This window comes from Hippopotamus amphibius, chromosome X (genome assembly GCF_030028045.1).
Source record: "Hippopotamus amphibius kiboko isolate mHipAmp2 chromosome X, mHipAmp2.hap2, whole genome shotgun sequence".
Lineage (NCBI taxonomy): Eukaryota > Metazoa > Chordata > Mammalia > Artiodactyla > Hippopotamidae > Hippopotamus > Hippopotamus amphibius.
Genome location: NC_080203.1, coordinates 63,480,740 through 63,503,476, shown reverse-complemented (window position 1 = coordinate 63,503,476; position 22,737 = coordinate 63,480,740). Strand labels below are relative to the sequence as shown.

The 22,737-nt window shown below is 36.2% G+C and overlaps 1 protein-coding gene across 1 annotated transcript in view; it reads left to right on the top strand.

The window, feature by feature from the left end:
- Positions 1-14,936: 14,936 nt before the first annotated feature.
- The window catches only part of DACH2 (dachshund family transcription factor 2), a 632,298-nt gene continuing 624,497 nt past the window's right edge, over positions 14,937-22,737 (top strand). Inside the window, exon 1 of the mRNA XM_057717620.1 lies at positions 14,937-15,454. Coding sequence (XP_057573603.1) covers positions 14,937-15,454 — 518 coding nt within the window. The remainder of the gene's footprint in view (positions 15,455-22,737) is intronic.

Genomic DNA, 22,737 nt, shown 5'->3' with positions numbered 1-22,737 from the left:
TTGCTAACCTAGAGACCCAGAACCTACCATTCATATTTAAGAGTTTTCCTTACTGGCAGAGAAAAAAGAACAGGCCTAAGCACCCCAGCAGTTCTTCAACTGATTGAAGTGACTAAATTGCCCATTTGAAGTGGTCAGTATCCATGGTAAATATTTTTATCTTGTTCCTTATGGAAAAGTGAATTAACTAAAAATATTACATATAATTCTTTGCATTTTTAAAAGTCAGGACAGATGGTTTTTAAATAAGCACTATTTGACATTAAATACTACTACTTTATAAAATGTGAACATTATCTGGAAGTTAACATTTTTAGTCAATAGGCCTGCATTTGACTGCTAAGAAATTTGAACAGAAATCCTACAGTATCTCTGTTTCCTAGTTTAAACAAGAGGTCACTTTCCAGATTGAGGTTACTGTGTGTGTGACCTGAAAAACGATAGTAGGGCACTGTTTTTACTCTTACACAGCTATATTTTACAGATATATTTAGCACAATTTACTTAATACCCTATTTCTGAAAGAATTCTAAAATATTTTGACCAAATGTTAACACTTTTTTCCTTCAAGGCGATATTTATGTAGACATGAATGCAAGGAAATCATTTGTGACAACATCTCAGGAACCTGCACACACAAACTTCTCAAGATAAGAACTACAGATGTAAGCACGTTCTATAAAAATAGCAAATTATTATTATTGAAAACAATTGGTAAGTCAATAAAAAAGAAACATTATTTCAGCATAGAATTTCCATAAATTTAAGATGCAAAGGAATACATAATATATATAGTTTACATTTTCATCACAAAGTAAAATGTTAACATGCTAGAAACCTGGAGGAAGTCCAATTTATTTTAAAACAAAAATAATTACCTTCATTTACAGTCAAGCAATGCTGTGGAAGCTATATTGTAGACTGAAGAGTTCTTTCAGAGTCTTTATTTTCTTGTTTATTTCCATTTTCTTTTACTTTTAAAAATTTTAGGCAATTTAGTTTTCAAAAATAAAAGGATTAAATACTCCTACTTGTCACTAGATGGCGGTAACTCCAGGATGGGTCGCTTGCAGTAAAGCAGTAAAAAAATGTTTGCTTGCACCAAACATAAAGGTACATCACTAGTTACCCGTGATTGAGATTTTTAGTGGTAGTGGTTGAATGAGTGTGTGTTTGTGGGGGAAGGGAAGATGGAGGCGTGTATGTGTCTGTGTGTGAATGTTTCTGTGTTGAAGACATTGCCCATGGCTTACAAGAGAATCGAAACTGTTTTAGATTACTTTTTTTGCATATGTATGAAATTAAAACCAAATAAGGAATTAGAAAAAGATAAAAATTTTATATGATAAAATACAGAACATTTTCATTTTCATACATTACCCTTTTATACAGACATTTAGTATTTATATTCAGAAGAGAATGATTTACATCATTATTAATGATGATAGCAGGACATCATTTTTATATAAGAGCAGGTCACATTTCCACTTGATGGTTTCTTTCTTTTTTGGACATTTGGACTCAAAATGCATCCATTTGGCTCTATATTTTAGGTCGGGAGTTTAGATAAGTTATTTGAATATGCATATCTTATTGAGTTTTAAATGAATTTTTGAGACTCCTAGTGATAGTGATAACAATGGGAATTTATAGTTTGTATGAAGATCCCTCCCAGGACAAAAGAGACAAGTGTGATTTGCCACAGTAAAGGCCTCATGGTGAGAAATTTTAGTGAGTAGCATGATGAACAACAGTTCATGCTTAGAACAAAAAAAAACTTTTCAGAAGTCAGTATCCAAATAGGATACAAACATCAGTTTACATTAAAGGGCATATTGTTCTTTCATCAACTATCAGTTATTGGTGCACTCAAATTTCCTACTCCAGCCATAAAATTACATTGTGACCTGACATCCTGACAGTTGGAAACAGTTACATAGAATGTGGAATGAAACATGTTCAAAGAAGGGAAGTGATCAGATTCCTTACTGGTTTGATTAACTCTCACAGAGCAAGGTGAAACCTGTTGAAGTTTCTGTAAGAAGAAAAAGAATTTTGGACTGAGCAGAGCTTTGTATTTTAAGCAACAGTTTTTGTACAACTGCTGCTGTGTTTACACCTGTAAGACTTCACTGTGAACTTGGAGAAAATGGTTGAAGATTCAGATAAAGTAACGTCCCTTTCATTTTTTTTAATCATTGTGAAGTTTGAGTTTTCTAGGTAATCTGAAGGGCTTACCCCTATATATCATCATTCCCTCATACTCCTATCCTCCAGCCATATTTACTATTATCTTCATGCCTCTGCCTCACACATCTTGCCCCATTCTTCCACCCACTTTCTTAACCTAGCTAACTTCAAATGATCTTTCACGATGGCTCAGGTATCACCTCACCTGAGAAGCCTTCCCTGATTCCGCCTATGTAAGGGTTGCCCAATTTAGTAAACAAAGATATGGGTAACACAGCTAAATTTGAATTTCAAATCAGGGATGAACAATTTTTTGTATAAGTATGTCCCAAATATTGCATCCTGTATTTTTACTTGCTAAATCTGGCAATCTTACCTTAGTTAAGAGATTTTTTGGTCATTTACAAAATGCAGTGTTTCATTGACCTTATCAATGCTATATGAGAATTCCTTCATCATTGTTTGCTTCATATGCTAACAAAGTATATGAGTATGGCTTTTGTGCAAGGACTGATTACAAAATGTTACAAAGTGGACTTCAACACAAAATTCTCCATTGCTCCTTTTTGGCCTGATTACACTATGTTTGTATCTTTACTCTGCAACATCTTAGTATGGCACAGGAATACCCGACCATTGCTAAGTGACAAACTTACAATGTGATAGAGCAATGTAACAAAAGAAGAGTTCCTCAATTTATTTCAACAGAAAGAAAGGGTTTATGCCTGAGTATTGTTACTCATAATTGATAGTGGATTAAAATGTAGTTATTGTACGAAGTATAAATGCCTTTATTAGATCTTTGTGAAGATACCACCAGAAACGCCAATCACTGAAAACATCTCTAGTAACTCCTTCTTTTACTTAATAAGAGATATCCCATCTTTAAAACATTAAAAACAGATGTCACTGTATTACTTCACTGCTGATGTATGTAATAAAAATGACACACTAATTAATTTAATGCAGTATAAATGTACTGATTATTTATCATGGCTGACAATAAAATTATGAAAACATTCAATTACAATCAGTGGTAATTCATTATTTATTGATTTTACATTATGCACACGTTAATATAATGCACTTAATTATGCAGAAGTGATCATTTTTCTGTTGATATACAGACATTTGAATTCATTAGTTTTATGTAAAAACAAAAAAAATCAAGTTTGAGTAATAAGAGTTGATCCAAACTGAAATAAGAATGTGCTTAATGATATTAATATCAAACTGAATTTGTCTCCTTTAAAAAGATGCCTAAGAAATATGAGCTTTTGAGCAAGGCTGCATTAATTTTAATATGCCACTCAATTTTATATCTCTAAGATAGCGAATGATTCGTCACTTCCTAGAACTGCACAGCTTTCAGCACTTAAACACATAACCTTGCACAATGCATAATAGAATATCTTGTGTACAGTAGGAATGCAACAAAGATTTGCTGTCTAAATGTTGATCTTGAAAAAAATGTAAGAAATTTTTATGATGGAAATGTGTTCTATAGGTTTTCGGAGAAAGTAGTGTCACCCCTGCCTGTGGCAGTCAGGGAAGACTTTAAAACAGACCAAATACTTTGGAAGACAGATTTTCATAAGCTGAGCCAGATAATTGTAGGCAGAGTAGTAACATACACAAAGGTTTGAAGGCATGAAAGAGAAATGCAGACTTAGATGATATTGACTGTAACAGTTCGACTTGTAAGAGAATAGTGAGAACAAAATGTGATGATTCACTGGGGCCAGGCTGGGGACCAGGATGAGGTAAGCAGGATGTTAGAAGAGGTGAGTTCATAGTGGAAACAAGTTCCATCACTTAGCATTGCTACCCTAATAATTGTTCTTCTACCTTCCCATAGGCCCCGAGTAGTCCCTTGGCTTGGTATCTTGGCTCAGCCTAATATTGTATATATAGATTAATTTTTAAAAGCAAATTATTCTATTTGGTGTAGGTCATAGAGACAGCAGAGGGCTTTTTTTTCTTACAATGCAAGACAGTATTTCTCCAACTTTAAGGCTTCCATTAAATTGAGTTTGATTTCAGTAATATTAATAAAGCCAAAACTATAGTGAAACTGCTCCCAGTACCATCACCTGAATTCCAGACCATAAGCCATAGTTTTCTTTTTAGTTCTGAGAGGAAATTATTTTAATAATCATTTTTTGAAACAGAAAATGGGTGACCCTAAGTGTAAGCAAAGGAGAAGTCAGCATTCTAGTTGGCAAAGGGGAGAGGAGAATTACAGCCTCCCTTTCTTATATTTTTCTCCACTTGTTTTTGGGGCTGTAACTCAATTGTAAAGGTGTACTGTTCGGGTTTCCATTATTTGAACATGTTTCTTTCTGGAAGCCTATTCCCTGTTAGTTTTTCCATATCTCTTATAACCTACATAAATTACTGTTCACAGAAATTTAGAACATTTGCATTTATAGAAATTTCTAATGAAGAATATAGTGTATATACTTCAGGGTCTCCTTGGCTTTCCTGTCCACTGTCAATATTATCAGTTCTACTTCAGCACTGGGCAAGTTAAGACATTAAACAATATTCCATGTGCTACATTTAACTTGAAAATTAACTGAATTGAGTTATTTTAGGGACCAGGCATATGTGTGGCTTTTTGTTTATGCAAATAGATTTATGCATTTGATGAAGATGATTGCAATAATGGAAATGGATTGAGGAGAAGCAGGATTATAGGTGAAAGTTCTCTGACAAGTATGTCTCCTATATCCTTTGCCTGCATCCTGGCAGTCTTAAGGCTGGGTTAAATTGTCTGTGAGAATAGTGGAAATGCGAACTCAGGAAAACTGTGTGAGTGGAGCTTCACAGACAAAATTGATCATTCTGTTATGACTATGAGATCAGCACAATTCTGGAATCCAGACAGCATGGAGGATTACAGCACCAGCTAAGGCTTCTTGCTTAGTTTTATGCATAGGACCCATTAAAGCTAAGTAGTTGAAAGATAAATGGACAAGATGAGGCCCAGTCAACAACCAGATGAAGGATATAAGTAGGTCTCTTTTTTGATATAATGTGTTTGGAGAATATATATTTTTAAAATTCCTTACCATAAATGAAAATCAAGCAACAAGTGCACTGTATCCTGAAGTATAAAGTATATATGTAGTGCTACCATCATCTCTTCTGACATCATTGGAAATCACAGATAGGCGGTTAAAATAGGCAAGAAGTGGAGCAGATAGATCTTTCTCCAACTGTAAGGGCAAGATTCCTCAAAATCTCAATAGAGGTCATATTTGAGGAACTTGCAACTTTAGGCATCCAGATTTAGAAGGATTGACCCCATGAGTGCACCTAGACCCCCTGATAAATACATTTTAAATGCATTAAACTGAGACGATGACTCTGGCACATTAAGAGATAGGCTTACAAGGGCTTTTTTCACATTATAAATGACCAATACTGAGGACTTCACAATTAGTGTCATTTGCCGTACTGTGCTCATAAGAAACTGCTCAGGATTTCCTTCTTTCTCCTCTCCCCACTTGAGGTTTCAAGGAGAGACTTATCACCTTGTTTCACTTTAATGCTGGTTGTGTGCACATTAATAGATGGTAACAGTGCTGCTCATTGTCTAGATTACCATTCAAATGCTCACAACTTTTCAGGTGTTATGATTCAGTTTCGTTTTTCTCAAGCTGCAGATCTCAGAGAGGCATAGACCCCTGCAAGTTCTAGGTGAAAAAAAAATCTTTTGGGGAATCTTTTTTAAAATGACTGCATTTAGAATTAGTTTGTTTCAACTCTTCTTTCTACCAAACATGCTGTCAGATCTTCTTACCTGTGTCTCAAGTTCCCCCTTCTCAGATGCCTGAATATAATTCTAAGGCCTGGGTTGCTTTCTTTCTGATTCTTGTATATTTCCCTGATTGCACTGCAAAAATGTATACTTTGTTTCCTACTCATTTCCCTTTTCTATTAATACCTGTTGGCATCTCCCATTCCCTACCTTTTCTAATTCTTCCCAGTTTGGGGAGTCACATTTTGTATATACTGAAACTGACTTAAAAAAAAAATGTTCAAAGATAAATTATAATAGTTAACAGGAATAGTACTCTGTGACAAGCACTATTCTAAGCACTTTACATTTGTTGTATATATTAACTTTTGCAATCTCACAACATTCTATGGGAAAGTACTATTATTATTGTTTTGGTTTTACAGATCAGGGAACTGAGGCAAAACAAAGTTAAGTAATTTGCCTGAGATCACCCAGTTTACTAAACCGCGGAACCAGAATTTGGACCCAGTAAGTCTGGCCGCAGATTCCACTCCCTTCCACTAGGCTAGACTGCTTTCTCAGAGAGGAATAACTAAGATTTGGTCTGAAGGGATCTTATGGTTGTATTGTAGAGTCCTAATTAGGCAGCAATCAGTGAATAAAACAGTGAACTCTAAAGTACCAACAAGTACAAGTACTCCTACTACAGTGGAATATCTTGAGTTTATGTTCATTTTCATAAAGTATTCCTCTTCATTGGTTGAATTTAAGGCAAGTTTTGGACATGTTGAACATTTCTCAATAGTTTGGAGTGTGCAGATACATTTTTGTGCCATTTTCCCTCACCTCAGAACTTAGGGAATTCAAATGTAAACTCTGAAAGTTGTTTTATTAGCATTTCAAAAAAGCTTAAACCTGCAATCTATGGTTTGTGTCACCCTATAGAGAATGGCTTAAAATCCAAGATAAAAGCTTTGTCTAATATTCCGATGGGGTATATTTTCTAATGCTACAACCCTTCTATTTCTTAAAATGTTTTTCCTATCTTGTTTATTAAAGATGAAAATTTATATATAAAAATCTGAACTTAAAATTCTTTTAAAATTTAGTGTAGAGCAATATTTTTTAAAGAAATGAAAGTGTAAGCATAGTGCAGTGGTTATGTTTTGGGTTTCTAGGGTCTTTTCTAAATTTTCTTTACAGCTCAGCCACTTCATATCAGTGTGACCTTGGACAAGTTAATCATTTTAACCCTCAGTCTCCTCATCTGAGAAATGAGAATAATAGAATCCACTTTTCATTGCTTTCTTGAAAGTTAAATAAGATGATATACAGAAAGTTTTTAGTACAATTCCTGCACAAAATAAGCATTCAATAAGTTTTAGGTATGTAAATAGCAGTAGAGTAACTTTATTATGAATATTTTACATTTTTAAACAACTCAATTATCAGATGGTGTGTATATATATTAGTAGGAGTCAATTGTCAACTTTTAGATGGGTGTGGTGGGAAAGTAGCTAGAGCTGCTTATCTATATGAATTCAGCTAAAAATGGTTCAGTCATTTTTGTCTGAATTGTTCCAGCAAAACCTAGGGAAGGCCTTAGCTATATTTTCAATAACACAACACTTAGAGTTCTTGCTTTCTTCACTCATCTTTTGCAGAAGAAAAATAACAATAAAAAAGGCAATAATTGCTTAGTATTCTGATGCCTCTGGGAGTAAAAACACCATGTTTATATTTGCCTCATGTCAGAGAAAGGTATCTACTCTCCTACCCAAGAGGAAGAGGGATATAGTCTCCCCTTTCTTCTCAAGGTAGAGCTGGTTATTTTGCATATGATAGTAAATTTACGTTAGCTTTGTGTAGTTTAAACATCTCCCAGCAATGATTAGAAATAGTTATCTCAATGACTTACTTCCTCAGTTAAGGTACCCTTACATAAAACAAAACATGTAGAATAAAAAATTTAATAAGGTTTCAAGCAGAGATTTAAATGTTTTATTATATAAATATGTAAATTATTTTTGTTATATTTTATTTATAATATATTCATTGCAAATGTATAACAAATTCTTCAGGGTTCATAGAAGCAAACATAACACAATATAAATTTATCATATTCGAGAAAAGCTCTTGTGAGTAAATTAATGCTTAGATAAATAAAAATAGAAATAATTCTTAAGTAATCTAAGTCAGTCATCACTAAAGAGATTCAAAAACTACTAATAAGCAAAATCATCATTCTTTTAACAAAAAACATATCTTTAATGCACACCAACCTCTTAGATTCTGCTTCAAAATTGGTAATGACGAACATTTATATAACTTAGCTTGTGAGTGACTATCACATATCATTCATTTAATAAACATGTATGGGCACCTACAACGAGGCAGGCACTGTGGTTGGAACTTGAAATGGCATATTGGTTAGATACGTGTGATCCCTAACCTGACTAACCTTATTCTAACAGAAGGCCTAATACAAAAGACAGCATGTTTTAACTGTGTTAAGAGAGGCACAACGTGCTATGAGAGTTCAGAAAAGGGAGAGTCCATTTCTGGCTGGGAAAGAAAAAATGAAGGAGTTCTTTGTGGAGTTGAACTGGAGTATGGTCTTAAAGGATGGCTAGTATTTGAATGGGTGGAGATGAGGTGGTAGGCAGCAACATAATCTATGTGGAAAGAATGACATAAGCATTAGCACCAGGATGGGAGGGTATAAGAGGTTTGAGGATAGTGGAAAGTAATATCCATTTACCAGTGCACAGGCAACATGTAAAGAGTATTGGAAGAAAGGATGAAAGGTAACTCAAAGAAGAAGTTAAATGTCACTCTTAAAAGTTTGGAATTTATCTGGTGGCCAGAGAGCTAATAATGAAGATATTTAAATAGGAGAGTGAAACTTTGGAAAAAATATCCTGGTATACAAGCTAGGTTGGAGGAGGAAGTACCTGAAAGTAGAGAGATTAGGAGGTAATTGTTGTAATGGACAAAACTAAGGTGGCAACGTTGAGAATGGAAAGGAATGGGAAAAGATATTGCTGAAAGGGAAGTTGTGAAACTTAGTGACTAACTGGAGGAGGGTATAATGGATACAGAGAAATCAAAGGTTTCTTCCAAGTTTCTATATTAGGTGACTAGCTACATGGAGAAAGCATTAAGAAATATCAGAAGTGAAAAACAAAGAACAGATTTGAAGGGAGTAAGATAATTAATCAGTTTGAGGCATGCTGCATTTGAGCTTACCATGGGCCATCCAAGTGGAAATGCCCAATTCACCAGGAGAGATTTAAGAAAGCTGGAAATAAGATTTGGGGTAATCTGTAAAGTGGTGGTTGTTGAAGCTGTAGAAAGTTGATGAAATTGCCACAAGTAAGAGTATAGACTTTAGGAATTTTAGCATTTCAGGGTCAAGAGCAAGGACATGAAAAGGAAAAGGAGAGTAAGAAAGAGGAGAAACAGATTATTGGAAAATCATGAAAGCCAAGGGCTAGGTGTTCAAGAATGATGCCGGTAATATAAAAAGCTACAGATTCTCAAAGGATGAGGATTTATAAAATGACTTTGGATTTAGGATTTAGGAGATCAATGATTACCTCTGTGAAAGTAATTTCAGCCAAGTGGTGAGCAGAAATCAAATTGCAAAAGGTTAAGGCACGAAAGTTTGGTAAGGAAGAAGAGAGACAAAGATTTTCGAAAAGTGTGTGAAAGCTTGGTAACTCCAGGGCAAGTGGGTCTCAAACTTTTGCAGGCATTGGAATCTCCGGGGTTTGTTACCGAAGAGGAAAATCAGAAACTTATACTCAGCTAAAAATAACTGCACGTTTGTTCTGCCTTTGTAAAATATGCTTGCTGCCAGGAGAAAAACAAAAAAACAGGATGACCTAGTAATCCAATGTAACCATAAGATGTTTTGATAAAAATGGTATTTTCCGCACCTGCTTTTGTAAGTTTCTGTTTGGAAACTTCCCTGCTCTGTAAACCAAGTAACCCATCTACCCATGCTGAAGAGGAAAGTTAGAAACTTACACTCAGCTAAAAATAACCCCATGCTTGTTTTGCTTTTGTGAAATATGCTGAGAAAAACAGAAAAACAGGATGACCTAATAATCAAATGTAACTTTAAGATGTTTTGCTAAAAAATGGAATGTTCTGCACCTGCTCTAGTAAGTTTCTGTTTGGAAACGTCCATGCTCTGTAAACACGTGCACTATAAAAGTAAAGCTCACCCTGAGCTCGGGGCCCAGAACTTTGGAGCGTTAGCTCATCTGGGGCCGCTGGCTTGATAAACCTGAGTTCTCCAGCCCTCCGAGTGTGGTGCTTGGTTTCTCGATGGACCGATTTCTGCAACATTACAATGCAGATTGCTGGGCCTCATTCCCAGAGTTTCACATTCAGTGGGGTCCTGGGTCAGGCCAAACAATTTGCATTTCTCTCAAGTACTCAGGTAATGCTGATGCTGGTGGTCCAGAGACCACACTCTGAGAACCACTGGTTAAGGGTTGAGGAAAGTTTTTGTCTGTCTTAAGGATTCCTAGCCTTTAACATTTTTAATAATAATTAAAGAGGAAATATCAAGTAGAGAGGGAGAGATTGGAGATGCCAAAGTGAGTGATGGGGATAAATTTGGTAGATAGTGACTTGAAGGAGGTAAGAGGGGTCATAAACATCAGTGAAGGGAGTGGAGAAGACATTTTATTTTCTGAGGGATGAAGGAAGAAGTAGAAGATAAGAGGGAATATGGACAAAGCTTTTTAGGGGAAAAGGGAGGTTGAGGGAGGTCCTTTAGAATAACTTTGTGGTAAAATCATAGAGAAGTGGGAGGCAAAATCTGATGAGAGGGAGGGAGAGGGTGACTTGCAGAGTAGTAAAGGGTTGTAGCTGCTGCTGCAGGAAATTTAACAGGGAGTCAACAAAATGAATTAAAGCATACTAAGTAGCAGTGGGAGTCCAGCTGAGGTTGGAATGGCTTGAATTTGAACAGTTAAAAACCTAAGATTTAAAAGGGAACAATACATATAGAGACAGAGATGGAATTTAAAGTCGACACATCTCCTCCCCAGAACAGGATATGTTGAAAGTTGGCAAGTACTTATACTTTCTGAGGTGCTTTGAGAGTTTTCTTTATTTTGGTTAGTAAATATTCATTTTCCCTTTAAGCATATGATTTTTTTTTGAGATTATAGGGTAAGCATCTGATTTTTAACTGTTTCTTCTTGAGTTTTGGCCAGTTGTCTTCTCGCTCCAGTGGTCCCCCTTCTCCATCTTTGCCTCCCTTGGAACTCATCTTTAATTTAACGTTGAACTGAATGAGAAAAAAGAATTTATATTATAGAAGGTTATTTTATAGCCAGTTTCCAAGGAAACCATATATTCCATTGAGTGGGGTATAGCTATAGGCTTTAGCCTGTTAAACTCTTGATTATATGAATGCTTTCATTTCACATTTATTGCCTTGCCCAATCAACTTCCTTTTATTGTTTGCCTGAAAATGAACCTCAGAGGGCTCCTGAGAGGTTCTGATTAGAGGCCATATTAGAGGCTGCAACCTCAGTGGGTTGAGGGTTTCAATAATACCATCCATTACCTCGGGTTTTGCTTGAATGCCCATTCTAAAAACCACCCCGTTTGAATGGTTCTGGACATTTTGTAATCCTGCATAAGACTGCCAATATATTTATTTATTTTTAATTAAAATAGTACCTGCTTTCACTGACAATGTGGAACAAAGTGGAATGTTTCACCTAAAGTCACAAATGAGCACCCTCCCCCTCCAAATTGAGCATGAATTAGGAGTAAATGTAAATTGCTAATTAAACCCCAGAAGATTACAGCATTTCGGTGTATGAGAAGCTACACTTAGGCCCCAAATAATTCCACTGGAATAGTGGCATCTAGAACTTCTTGTTCTGATGAGATATGATACCTGTTTGTGTTAATTTTGTTCTTATTTGCTAAAGTGCCTGGAATGCACACACCTTGAGTATTTAAGTAGTTTTAGTGTGCTGCCTCTCTCCACAGAGAGTCATCTCCCAAAGGTACTCTGTTTACTGCAGCCTTTATGATTTTATATTGCTTCAGTTTCAACTTACAGAGTGTTGACACACAAGGCTTCCTCGGGCCTTGTAGAAACCCAGCCTTATCTAGAAATGTTTGGCTTACGGAAGACATTAAAGTCAGAAAGGGATAAAAACAAACTCTCCATGTGGAATTTGATTGTCTCAATCTCAAAGCCTAGATAATAATGAGAATAAATAGCAAAATAGAAATAGAGTAATCAAAATATCAAGAAAACCCAAGGAGACAACACCTGGCCTATTAGAGCTAAATGACTAAATCTTTAAATTGCAAGTATCCCTTATGAAAATTACCAAGTTTATTTTCTAGAAGGCTCCAAATGGGAGGAAATTCAAATAATGAAGCCAAGGGTCTTTTGTGTATTTCAAGCTTCCAAGGGACATTAACCCTTCAATGATCAAGACCAATTTTAGTCTCTAGTATTTCTATTAGAATTTGAACTTTAATCTCTGGTAATAATTAAAATATTACTACATATCTGATAGATCACATTAAATATATGACACATCTGGTTTGAGCCTTTTCTAAAGTTGTTTTCAATAAGTTTTTGTTATTGAAAAAACTTTTGTTTTTCAATATTACAAATAGTGATTGCAGCCTGAATGTTCTACCTTTCTTTTTTATATATCAGAATTTCTTAAACTTGAAACATCAAAACATCTGTGTAACATCCTTTTCCTGAAAACTCCAAACCACTCTGTAAATAAAAAGGATTTGATAATGTGAGTGTAGCAATACACAGGGAGCAGCTTGGCCTTAGGATTTTTAATGCAGTTAGAGAAATTTCCAAAAAAAATCACCCCAAATCCTTCCCTTTTAAAGTCAAACTTAATCATCTTGAAATTTCAATCACAATCAGTTATCAAAGGTGAGTTATTTCAGCACACAGCTTAATAGACATTTCTGTCAAAACACTTGTTGAACACAATTTGGGATTTATCTTTAAAAGAACCTGGTAAATACCAACATTTCTATTAGTGCTTTCCTATTCTTTTTTGAAAACCTCTACTTTTTGTGGAAGCTTTTTCTGCCTCTGCTAATCTTTCTCAATCGTCCTTTTTTGCTCCTTATTTTCTTTCCACAACAGTAGCAAACAAGCAAGAACAATTCAATGCCTTTTGTGGCTGCACCCATTCCAGTCTATTATATTAGAGTCACTTTACATCCTTATTCCAAAAGCAACTATCATCATAACTTCTTAGCATTTTGACTCCATACAATTAAAAATTGAAACTTTAAAGTGACTCGAAGGATAGTTCTTACTACTTGGTTGATGAAATGACAAAAGGAGAAAATACATTGAAAAGAGAGGCTGAAAAATCCAATTTAGGATATTTATGTCTTATTAAGGGAGGGGAAAAAAGCCCACTTATTCCTACTCTTTGATACTGCTAAGTACAAGGAGATCTTAATAAAATTCAGTAAGTTCCTAAAATTATTTACATTCTGTAAGAGTATGAAAGAAGTTGTCTTAGCTGTATCATTGATAACGTTTGTAAGGAAACAAAAGCATGAATTTCACTTTCTAAATAACAGCCTCTAGAGGAGAGGAGCACAGGAAAGAAAATACCTTGATGTCGAAGCACTGAAAGGTCGACAAGAGTCTTCAAACAACTTTGTTACAGTGATCTAACCACCATGTGACGTGTGGAAAAAAGCACGCCTTTTCCCTGGAATTTACCTTGCCTGGACATTTTGCTTATTATGAGCTCTTACAGTGCGTTTAGGGGCACTTGACAAGTGGGGAAGAAGGAATCTTGAGCTACAGTTCAGGACGTGGAGCTCTAATCACCGAAGCATCCAAGCCCACAGATTAGGGAAGAAAATGCAATATTAAAGAAAACAAACCCTTGCTCTTCTCTCATGTTCTGTAATGACTGTCTTGACTCATAAAGGAACTTTTCTTATCAATTTTAGCCGAGGATGGGACAAGGCAATCCTGAAAGTAAGAGACGGCGACACAGAAAGCCAAGTCTGTTTCAGGACACTGGCGGAAGTTCTGTAAAAAGAGGCGTCCGTCCACCACCCCAAAACCAAGTCTCTGCCTGTTTCCGGAATGTTCACAGTATCGCTGCGCCTACTGACTGTGGGTGCATGGGAGAGGATGAGCAACCCGCGACTGATTCGAGTGCGATATTGGACGCTGATTCCTCTGTGCACTGGACGTGCGAGAACTTACATCAAGCGCGCTAGGTGGGCTGGAGAAAGGCTAAGTGTTTACTTCTGAACTCACTGGAGTCTTCCTCTTGGAAGCTGGAAGAAGCCATTTCTCAGCCCCGGCAAAGTTTGGGAGCAATGTGCAAATGGAATTGCAGCCGCCACCTCCCTTTGCGCGATTGAACCCGGTTGCGGGGTGGCACCGGATTGGGGTGAGGCACAGTCTGGAATTCCCCTTTGTGTTCCCACCTCGACACTCTTGGGGCGCGGAGGGGTGGAGTTCGTATCCTATGCCACTTTGAGAGCTCGGCGTAACAACTGGACGTTCTCTCCTCAGACTGCTGGGCATGAAGCAGAGGCACCACACCGCCCCCTTCTCGGGCTCTGTCTCCATTCAACCAGCTGGCCCTGAACCACCTCAGGTAATCGGGAGGCCGGCCAGGGAGTCTCCACCTCCTCGCGGGCGGCAGCCATTCAGCGCGCTCGGGAGCCGAAGGGTTGGGACCCATTGGCTGGGGGGCGCTGCCAGTCTCGGGAGGGGGTGTGGTGGGGGTGGGGTTTCGGGCCGCCTGGAGTCGGGGCCGCTCACTGTTTGCTGGGTGGTGGGTGAGCGTGAGCCTAGCTGCTGTAGAATTGCAAACAGTTCGGAGCGAGAGAGCGCGCCAGAGACACAGCGAGAGAGTGAGGGAGAGAGTAGGAAGGGACCTAGAAGAGATAGGGCAAGAAAGCGAAGGCCTGAAGACCAACGATTTGAGACTGAATGACCATGGCTGTCTCCGCACCTCCGGTGATCTCTGTAACTTCCAGCGGCACAGGCGTCGCGGGGGGCTTATTTCGGGCGGAACCCCTGTACTCGACTCCTGGAGAGCCTCCTCGTCTCACCCCCAGTATGATCAACAGTTTCATGGCCAATAACCACAGTGGCAGCGCCGGGGGAGGAGGAGGGGTCGGTAGTGCCAGCGGAGGCAGCGGCAACACCAACACCAACGAGTGCAGGATGGTCGACATGCATGGGGTGAAGGTGGCTTCGTTCCTGATGGACGGCCAGGAACTGATCTGCCTGCCGCAAGTCTTTGATCTCTTCCTCAAACACCTGGTGGGAGGGTTGCATACGGTGTACACCAAGCTGAAGAGACTGGACATATCTCCGGTGGTGTGTACTGTCGAGCAGGTCCGGATCCTCCGCGGGCTGGGGGCCATCCAGCCCGGGGTCAATCGCTGCAAACTCATCACCAGGAAAGACTTTGAAACTTTGTTCTCCGATTGCACCAGTGCCAGGTGAGATACTCGTTGCTTAGCTCGCTGTTCCCCCTTTGCCCTCTTCTGCATGTCTCATCCTCATCCAACTTTGTAGAGAGTGAGTCTTAACTAGCTTGCTCTACTCTTCACGCTGTAAGTCGGTGGGGAAAGCGGACTGGAAGGACTCAGTAATTGCCTGTCCCTTCCAGTCAGAGCTCAGTGGCAGGGCTTGGGTCTTAAGAAAATCTCGCATTAAACTTAAGTTTGCTGTCCTGTACTGAAAGTTTCCAATCTTTCGCCCATATCTTGCATGGCTTTCTGGCTGCTTGTGGTTATTTGTTAATTTCTCTATTTGGTTTTCTTTCCTGCTCTTTTGTGGCCGTACGGGTCGGATAGGTTTTTCTCCTGAACACGGACACCGAGGGCTTTCTGGAGGAGAGGGCTGGCTGAGCTGTAAACTGGGCTCCTAAGCTGGCAATCCAGAACACAGCACTTGGGGGATGCAGAGGGTCGGAAGTCTTAGAAACCATCCCAGAGGGTGATTCGTTCCCCATCCTGTATGTTTGTTGTGAGAGTCCGTTGGAGTGTGGTGGTGGTGGTGACGGTGGGTGTCTGTGTGTGTATCTGAAAGAGAGACAGAGAGAGAGAGACAGAGAGAAAACGAGTGCTCATACCTGCTGCGCAAAGCTTCCCCGTACACGATACAGGAAAGTCGATGGAGCGTTTTTTTTTTTCTTTTTTCTTTTCTTTCTTTTTTTTTTTTTTTTAAAGAACGATGACAGATGTCACTTTCCTGGGATCGTCCCTTTGGGTCATCTGCAGAGGGCAATGTGGGGCATGAATGCTGGGGCTGGGACTGGGTTGGGGGTTGCAGTAAAAGTTGGCAGGTTTTCTGGAGAGGATGCTTTCAGCTCTTCCCCCCAGGCAAACAGTTGGAAGGATCCCATTCCCCCAAAGAGAGGATTCCATAAATGATGATGGCCAGCTTCTCTGGTTGTAAGTGTACCTTCTTCATATCATAGCTTAGAAGTACATTATAGAACAAATATCCATTTGCATATGTTCACAAGCAAATTTTATTCAATGTTTCTGAGTTTAAAAAAAGTATATTCAAGATTATTTGATTTTTTAAAAAAAGACCTGTAAATTAGTCTTCTTAGTATTTATTCTATCTCCAGTCTGGTAATATCTGTTAGGAAAGTACACATTTTGCAGATGTGATTAGCATACAAACCAAATCACCATCACCAGGATAAAGGGGGCAAAGGGTTTTGTTGTAAAACAGCACTGAGGTTGATCATTTTGCAGAAAACTTCTGCAGCGGAAGACCTTCTTACAATGCAACTTTAAATCATAAGATCTCTGGGTTTATGAACCAAAACTAACTCAGTTGTCACATCTGTTGTAAAATACAAATTATTATGTATACTTGAAGTATACTGGCAATTTGTAGACAAACTGTTGCTGACTGCTACAATCAGATAATGCTACAGAACTTACAAGGGAACCTTTTGTTTTTCTTTCTTTTTTCCCCTTTGAGCAATGTTCTGTGTTCTAGCAATTAAACAGAAAACTGTTCATATGAGAACTCCTACCTGATTCATATCTGGGGCTTTAAAACCTGGTTTATTAGATCACATTTTCTAAAGGAAGATAGATGGCCTTAAAACACAAGATAACTGCTCCCTCAATATAGTAAGCAATTATTGGTTTTAAGAGTAGAAATAAAATTTTATTTTGACTACAAAGCACCCTACTAATACAGGAACTCAGAGGGTTACCAGGGACTTAAGATGAGGGCCATCTAGTTTATTTGTTGTCATTTGAAAAGACTTAGATTTAAACAATTGCAGACCTGAAAACCTATCATCTCTTCTCCTCCCTCTTCATCTTCTTTTTCTCCTCCTCCTGCTTCTCCCCCTTCTCCCTTCCCTCTTCTCTCTCTCTTACAAGTGCCCACTCTTAAAGAAGAACAATTATTACACACAGGAAATTCTACCTTCTTTAATAATTAATTTACACACCCTTGAGCAAAATCTATGACTTTCATTAAAAAAAAGTACATTAGTATTTTAATGTGATTTCGATGCGTTCCTCTGTAAATAGAAACTTTAATTTTTATTAAAGCTACTTACTGAAGGATAAAGTGATAAATTTCTCTGTATCCATAGGCAAGTTCTCTTATTCTCTCTTGGACCCTGTTATATGATGTGTTTTTAGGTTATTATTTTTATTCAGTTAAGTTTTATTTATTCCTTATCACAACATTTACAATATCAACTTTTTTTGGAGTTTAAATTGCTTTTGTGTATATGCAGGTATAGAGGTGATAGAGAAATATTAAAAATGTAAGAAGAAATATATCTGAGATATGAAGCATGTGCTTTCTATTGCATTTTTTCTTTGAGTATTTTATTTATTACATGCATGTTCTGTAATTGTGTTATGTGTTGCAATATATTGTAAAAAACTTATGAAATATATTCTATGAATTCAATCTATAAATAAAGATGAGGAAAACTACTAGAAACACCTATATTGTAATTTCTAGTAAACAAACCCTCACAATTTCTATAAAAAACCTATTTAACATTACCAAATTTTGTTGCAAAATGCCCTCATAATCATGTAGTTAAAAAACTACAAAATATGATAATGTTTATAATGGATGTCTTATGACTTGAGGTAACATTATTTACAGATATGTGTACCTTAAATCATTCCCAAATCTGAATGATTTTATAAAATTGTGAAATTAGTATTTAAGTAAACATTATTTCTAGAGCTTTTCTATTCAGTGAAAATAAAGGTGAGGGCTGTAAATAGAAATGAGGCCCAAGAGAGACAGTATAAGGTAGATGAGACACAGAGCCAGTAAGAGGAAAGAGATGTAGGATATGAGCAGAATGATGCCATGAGAGGGAGTGAAAGATGGATCAGAAGAGCTTATAGAGATGCCCAAAGAAGATGAGCGATGTACCAGGGGAGACTTGGCTAAAGAGGATTGTCTTTCAGGACTTATGACTTCCTAGCACTTTAAGCTAAAAGAGGGAAAAGTGCAAGGAAAAAGTCTATGTGCAGTGAGTGGAAACATCTACATACTATTTTATTTGAAAAAAGAGATTCATCTTCATCTCCTGATGGATAAATTTCCATAGTGTATTGTAGAATGGAAGGCCTATTTGTAATGGTGTCATTGGCAATTTTCTTTTCCTGCATAATAAATATTTCCCCCCTCTGTCAGATAACTGGGGAAAAGTACAAGTCCCAATTTAGGGTATTTTAATTTGGACCTACACTATTCCAGAACAAACAAAATAGACCATTTTCAAATTGGTCATTTTCAAAGACCTTAAGGTATTGCCACTGAGTGGCACTTTGATTTGACTCGGGGCACAGTTTTATTAATGTGCACTGAAGAAAAATGAATGAGTAAAATACATACATGATTGTTTCCTTGACAGTACTGAAAGTCACAAAAGAACTCAATCAATGGCTTATATTAACTGCTTTTATTAGCTAATCATGAAAATATTCAAAGTTGTCTTCCCAGAAAAGAAGTTGGAAAATAATACCTGCTTCAGCTACTAGAGAATAGAAAGACTAAAACTCTTGACTATTCATTGTTCTATTAAATAAGTCAAGCTTTACATCACTGCAGTAGCAAAAGGCTATACAAGTATTTTTCCTTGATGCCCTTTAGCTTTAGAAATTAATTGTAAGGAAGATTATTTTGGGGGTTATTAAGAAAATGACGATAAAAAGACCCAAACCAAACAGGAAAAATTGTTACCTTGTTTTAGATCTTTGTTTTTGCAGATAAAGCACTGTGATTATTTTTTCCATTTCTTGTCCAAGAGAACTTGGAATTTTAATATCAGAGAGTGCAGGAAGATTCGGAAAGCAAATGTCTAAAAATCTCACTCTTATGCAATGAATTTTCCTTACTAAACTCTTCAAAGCTTAATGTAGCAGTAAAATATTAAATTAAAAATTGGTATTCAGTAAATGTGAAAAATCAGTCAATACATTTCAGTGTTATCTCTCTTTATCTACCTATCTATATAAAAGTAAAATTGTCAGATTTCATGATCAGCATTTAATTTATTTGAGGACCAGCTGATTAAATGTTATTCAGTCATTTACATATAGTTAAATGGATGCTTGAAGAAACAAGAATGTATGATTAAGAAAACATTTTAATGTATTTGGAGACATGATTCAACATATATTCAAATTAGTAAAATTTGTTTCTTTAATTAAAAATTTAAATGATCTGGTTGTGGTTTATTGTTATTTTGACTGTGCAAATAGAATATAAATGGGCTTCCACATTAGAATAACTTTATGTGACTTATAATGACTTTTACAACAATTTAAAACTACTGCTTTCAAATACTAGAAATACGATTATTTTAAGCATTCAATGAGTTTGGCTTTGAATTCACAGTTGGTGAATATAGTTCATAATCCACAAAGAATAACAAAATTTACTTTGAAAATTGAGGTTTTCATTCATAGTAAAGCAAAATCAAATTTTTGAAGGACTTACATCACTTTCCTGGGCTTATATTTTGTATGACTTACATTTTCAGAAATGACAAAAAGGTTTTAGAAGTTAATCCGGGCAGCAAATGCAGACATTTTAATTCATGAGATAATGAGGGGATAGTCATGTCTGTTAAAAATAGTCACATAGTCTTTTATTAGAGAATTATGTCAAGATTATAATTAAAGCAATCTAGTCATGTGCCAGTGCACAGAACTTCCACATATACATTCACTTTAAATGTAAACTTCAGCATAACCAGCAATTTTTGTATTTATCTAATACTTTAGCTGAATTTCGTATTTGCCCAAACACTCATTATTAAGCAATGGATATTCTATTAAAGAAATGATGCATGGTATGATGGAAAATATCATATTTATATATGATATTAATCTCAACGTATAGTGCATGAATGCTAGTAAATAATTAGGAAGTGGTGGTCATCAGACATTAATGTTTTAGATGGTTTCATACAGAAAATCCCAGATACCTGTATAAAATATCAAGTCTGAATTGCTTGATGCTTTCTTAAGTAATCTTATTTTGTCTTAGTGAAATCTCTAGATGTTTTAAAAGTGCTTCCAACAGGCAAATTGTGAGAAACCCTAATCATGATATATTTCAGTTGGCAATCTATATCTCCAGTGGCACTTTATCCGGTGCATTTCAAGAAACAAATGATTTAGATTTATCCACTCTATACATCTCAAATATACATTAAAACTGCCCTAATTGAGAAAAACTGAAAGTATCATGTTTTCAGAGAAAGGACATCAAACCTTTTCCCAAAAGAAAAACAATTATGTATTAATGATATTCTCGTTGCATAGTCAAAAGGTCTTGGTAGCATTTTTTTCCTCCTTTTCTTCCCTTTCACCATCTCAACCTGAAAAACTCTTCACTGTCACTTCAGATCACACAATTCCAAAAAGATAAAACAACATTTAAACACATTTGCTTTGGAAGGGAAATTGAGCATTTGCACCCAATAAGCCTGATTGTGGAACTGCATGCAAATTGTGTTTTGATTTATCTCTTTTACACTTTTTTCCATTTGAATTGATCTTGCATTAATTTCACCAAGCGGCTCTGTGAGGCTGCAGATGTTGCCCTGTGTTTAATAAATCAATGAGACAGATCTGAATGAATCACTTCAGATGGATTCTCTGCTCGGTTTGATGTCTAGATGTTATTCTTAGCTTGTTATCATGACAGATGCATTAATGTTCCCATACACTGCCAGCAATGTCAAAGAGATTGAAGCTTTTAAAGTGGCTGCATCCCCTTTTCCATTTTCTGCTAGAACAACTAAATTTTTTTTATTTTATTTAGGAATCAGAGAAAAATATCAAACCAATCATAAGGTTCTTTATGGGAAAGATTCTTAATTTTCGTGCTATGTTAACTCTTCCAAAATGGTGGAAATAAGTATCTTAAAACCTAAATATAGTGTAGCTGCTTAATAGTGCTTCCACATTAATATTTAATCATGGTAGGAAAAATGAGAATAAGTAATATATAATTGGGACACATTGAAAGTGTCACTATAAATAGAATAATGTTGTATCCAAATTGATTACAGAAGGGTGTTAGTTTTAAAATCCTTACTAATAAGCTTCTTGTTGGCTTAATGCAGCTGCAATATACTCTTACCAAGGGATTTAGAACTCATTCAGGATTTAATATTTCTTTTTAGTAAGAAGGAGACAGCCTGTCCGTTTTGTATTCATCATTCTCTCACTTTGCAGTGCTGAAAATCTTGGAAAAGTTTATTTCATTTTAGTATATCTCAGCCATTTATATTTTGGGTAATTATTTGTAAATTACAAATCATTCAGTAACAATAAATGCTACTTTTATAATTTAATTTCTTAGACTATAGAAAAACATATGCACACCAAAAGGAACTTTGTATAACTCTAGTGAAATTTATTATCTACCTGCATTAAATATCATTGCTATCATACTTTATTTCATTTCATCCATGGCATCATTGCCTTGGTTTTTAGAGAGAAACAGTTCTGTCAGTTGTTGTGAAGTACTTTGAGTTTAATGTTGTCAGTGTTATAACTTTTTAGTCAATCTCTGATGTTTGAAAATACAAATTTTAAAAAAGATACTCAATTTTTTCTGTTCAAATTTCTGAAGAATATATATTTTTAAAAATGAGCTTTCAGAGGTAGTTCTTCTTTGCAGGCTTTTACAGTATTCTTTATCATAATTTTACTGTTAGCTATATTAGAATAGGAAAACAGGAAACATTGTTAACTGATACTGTTGAGGTCTGAAATTCTTCAGGACATTTTTATCTCTAGTGTTAGGCTAATCTTAGACGCTTAGGATACATGCTATGATCTACAGTACAGTTTAAAGAGAAGTTTATAATGAAGTTCAGTAACTTATGGACAAGAGTTCACTTTTTTTCAAATGTTGCTTAAAGCATGGGAATGTCGTCATGGTGATATCTTGCCACATCCTTCTTTAAAGATAAATTTATATATTGGAATTGGTGAAATTATTATATTGAGAATGTGATTATGAGATGTAATATGCACTGTTTTATGCAAATTGAATATAATGTAGTTGAAGAGTGAACTGATACATTTATCACTACCTGTATTGATATCCCTAAAATAAAACTGAATTTTTTACATAAAACAAAAACTTGGACTTATAATAATAATTTCTGAGGAGTTATCTGTAATTTCAGTAATATTCATTGTAAAACTTTAGTAAGCTTGATATTGTATATATATTAGGCACCCAGTTC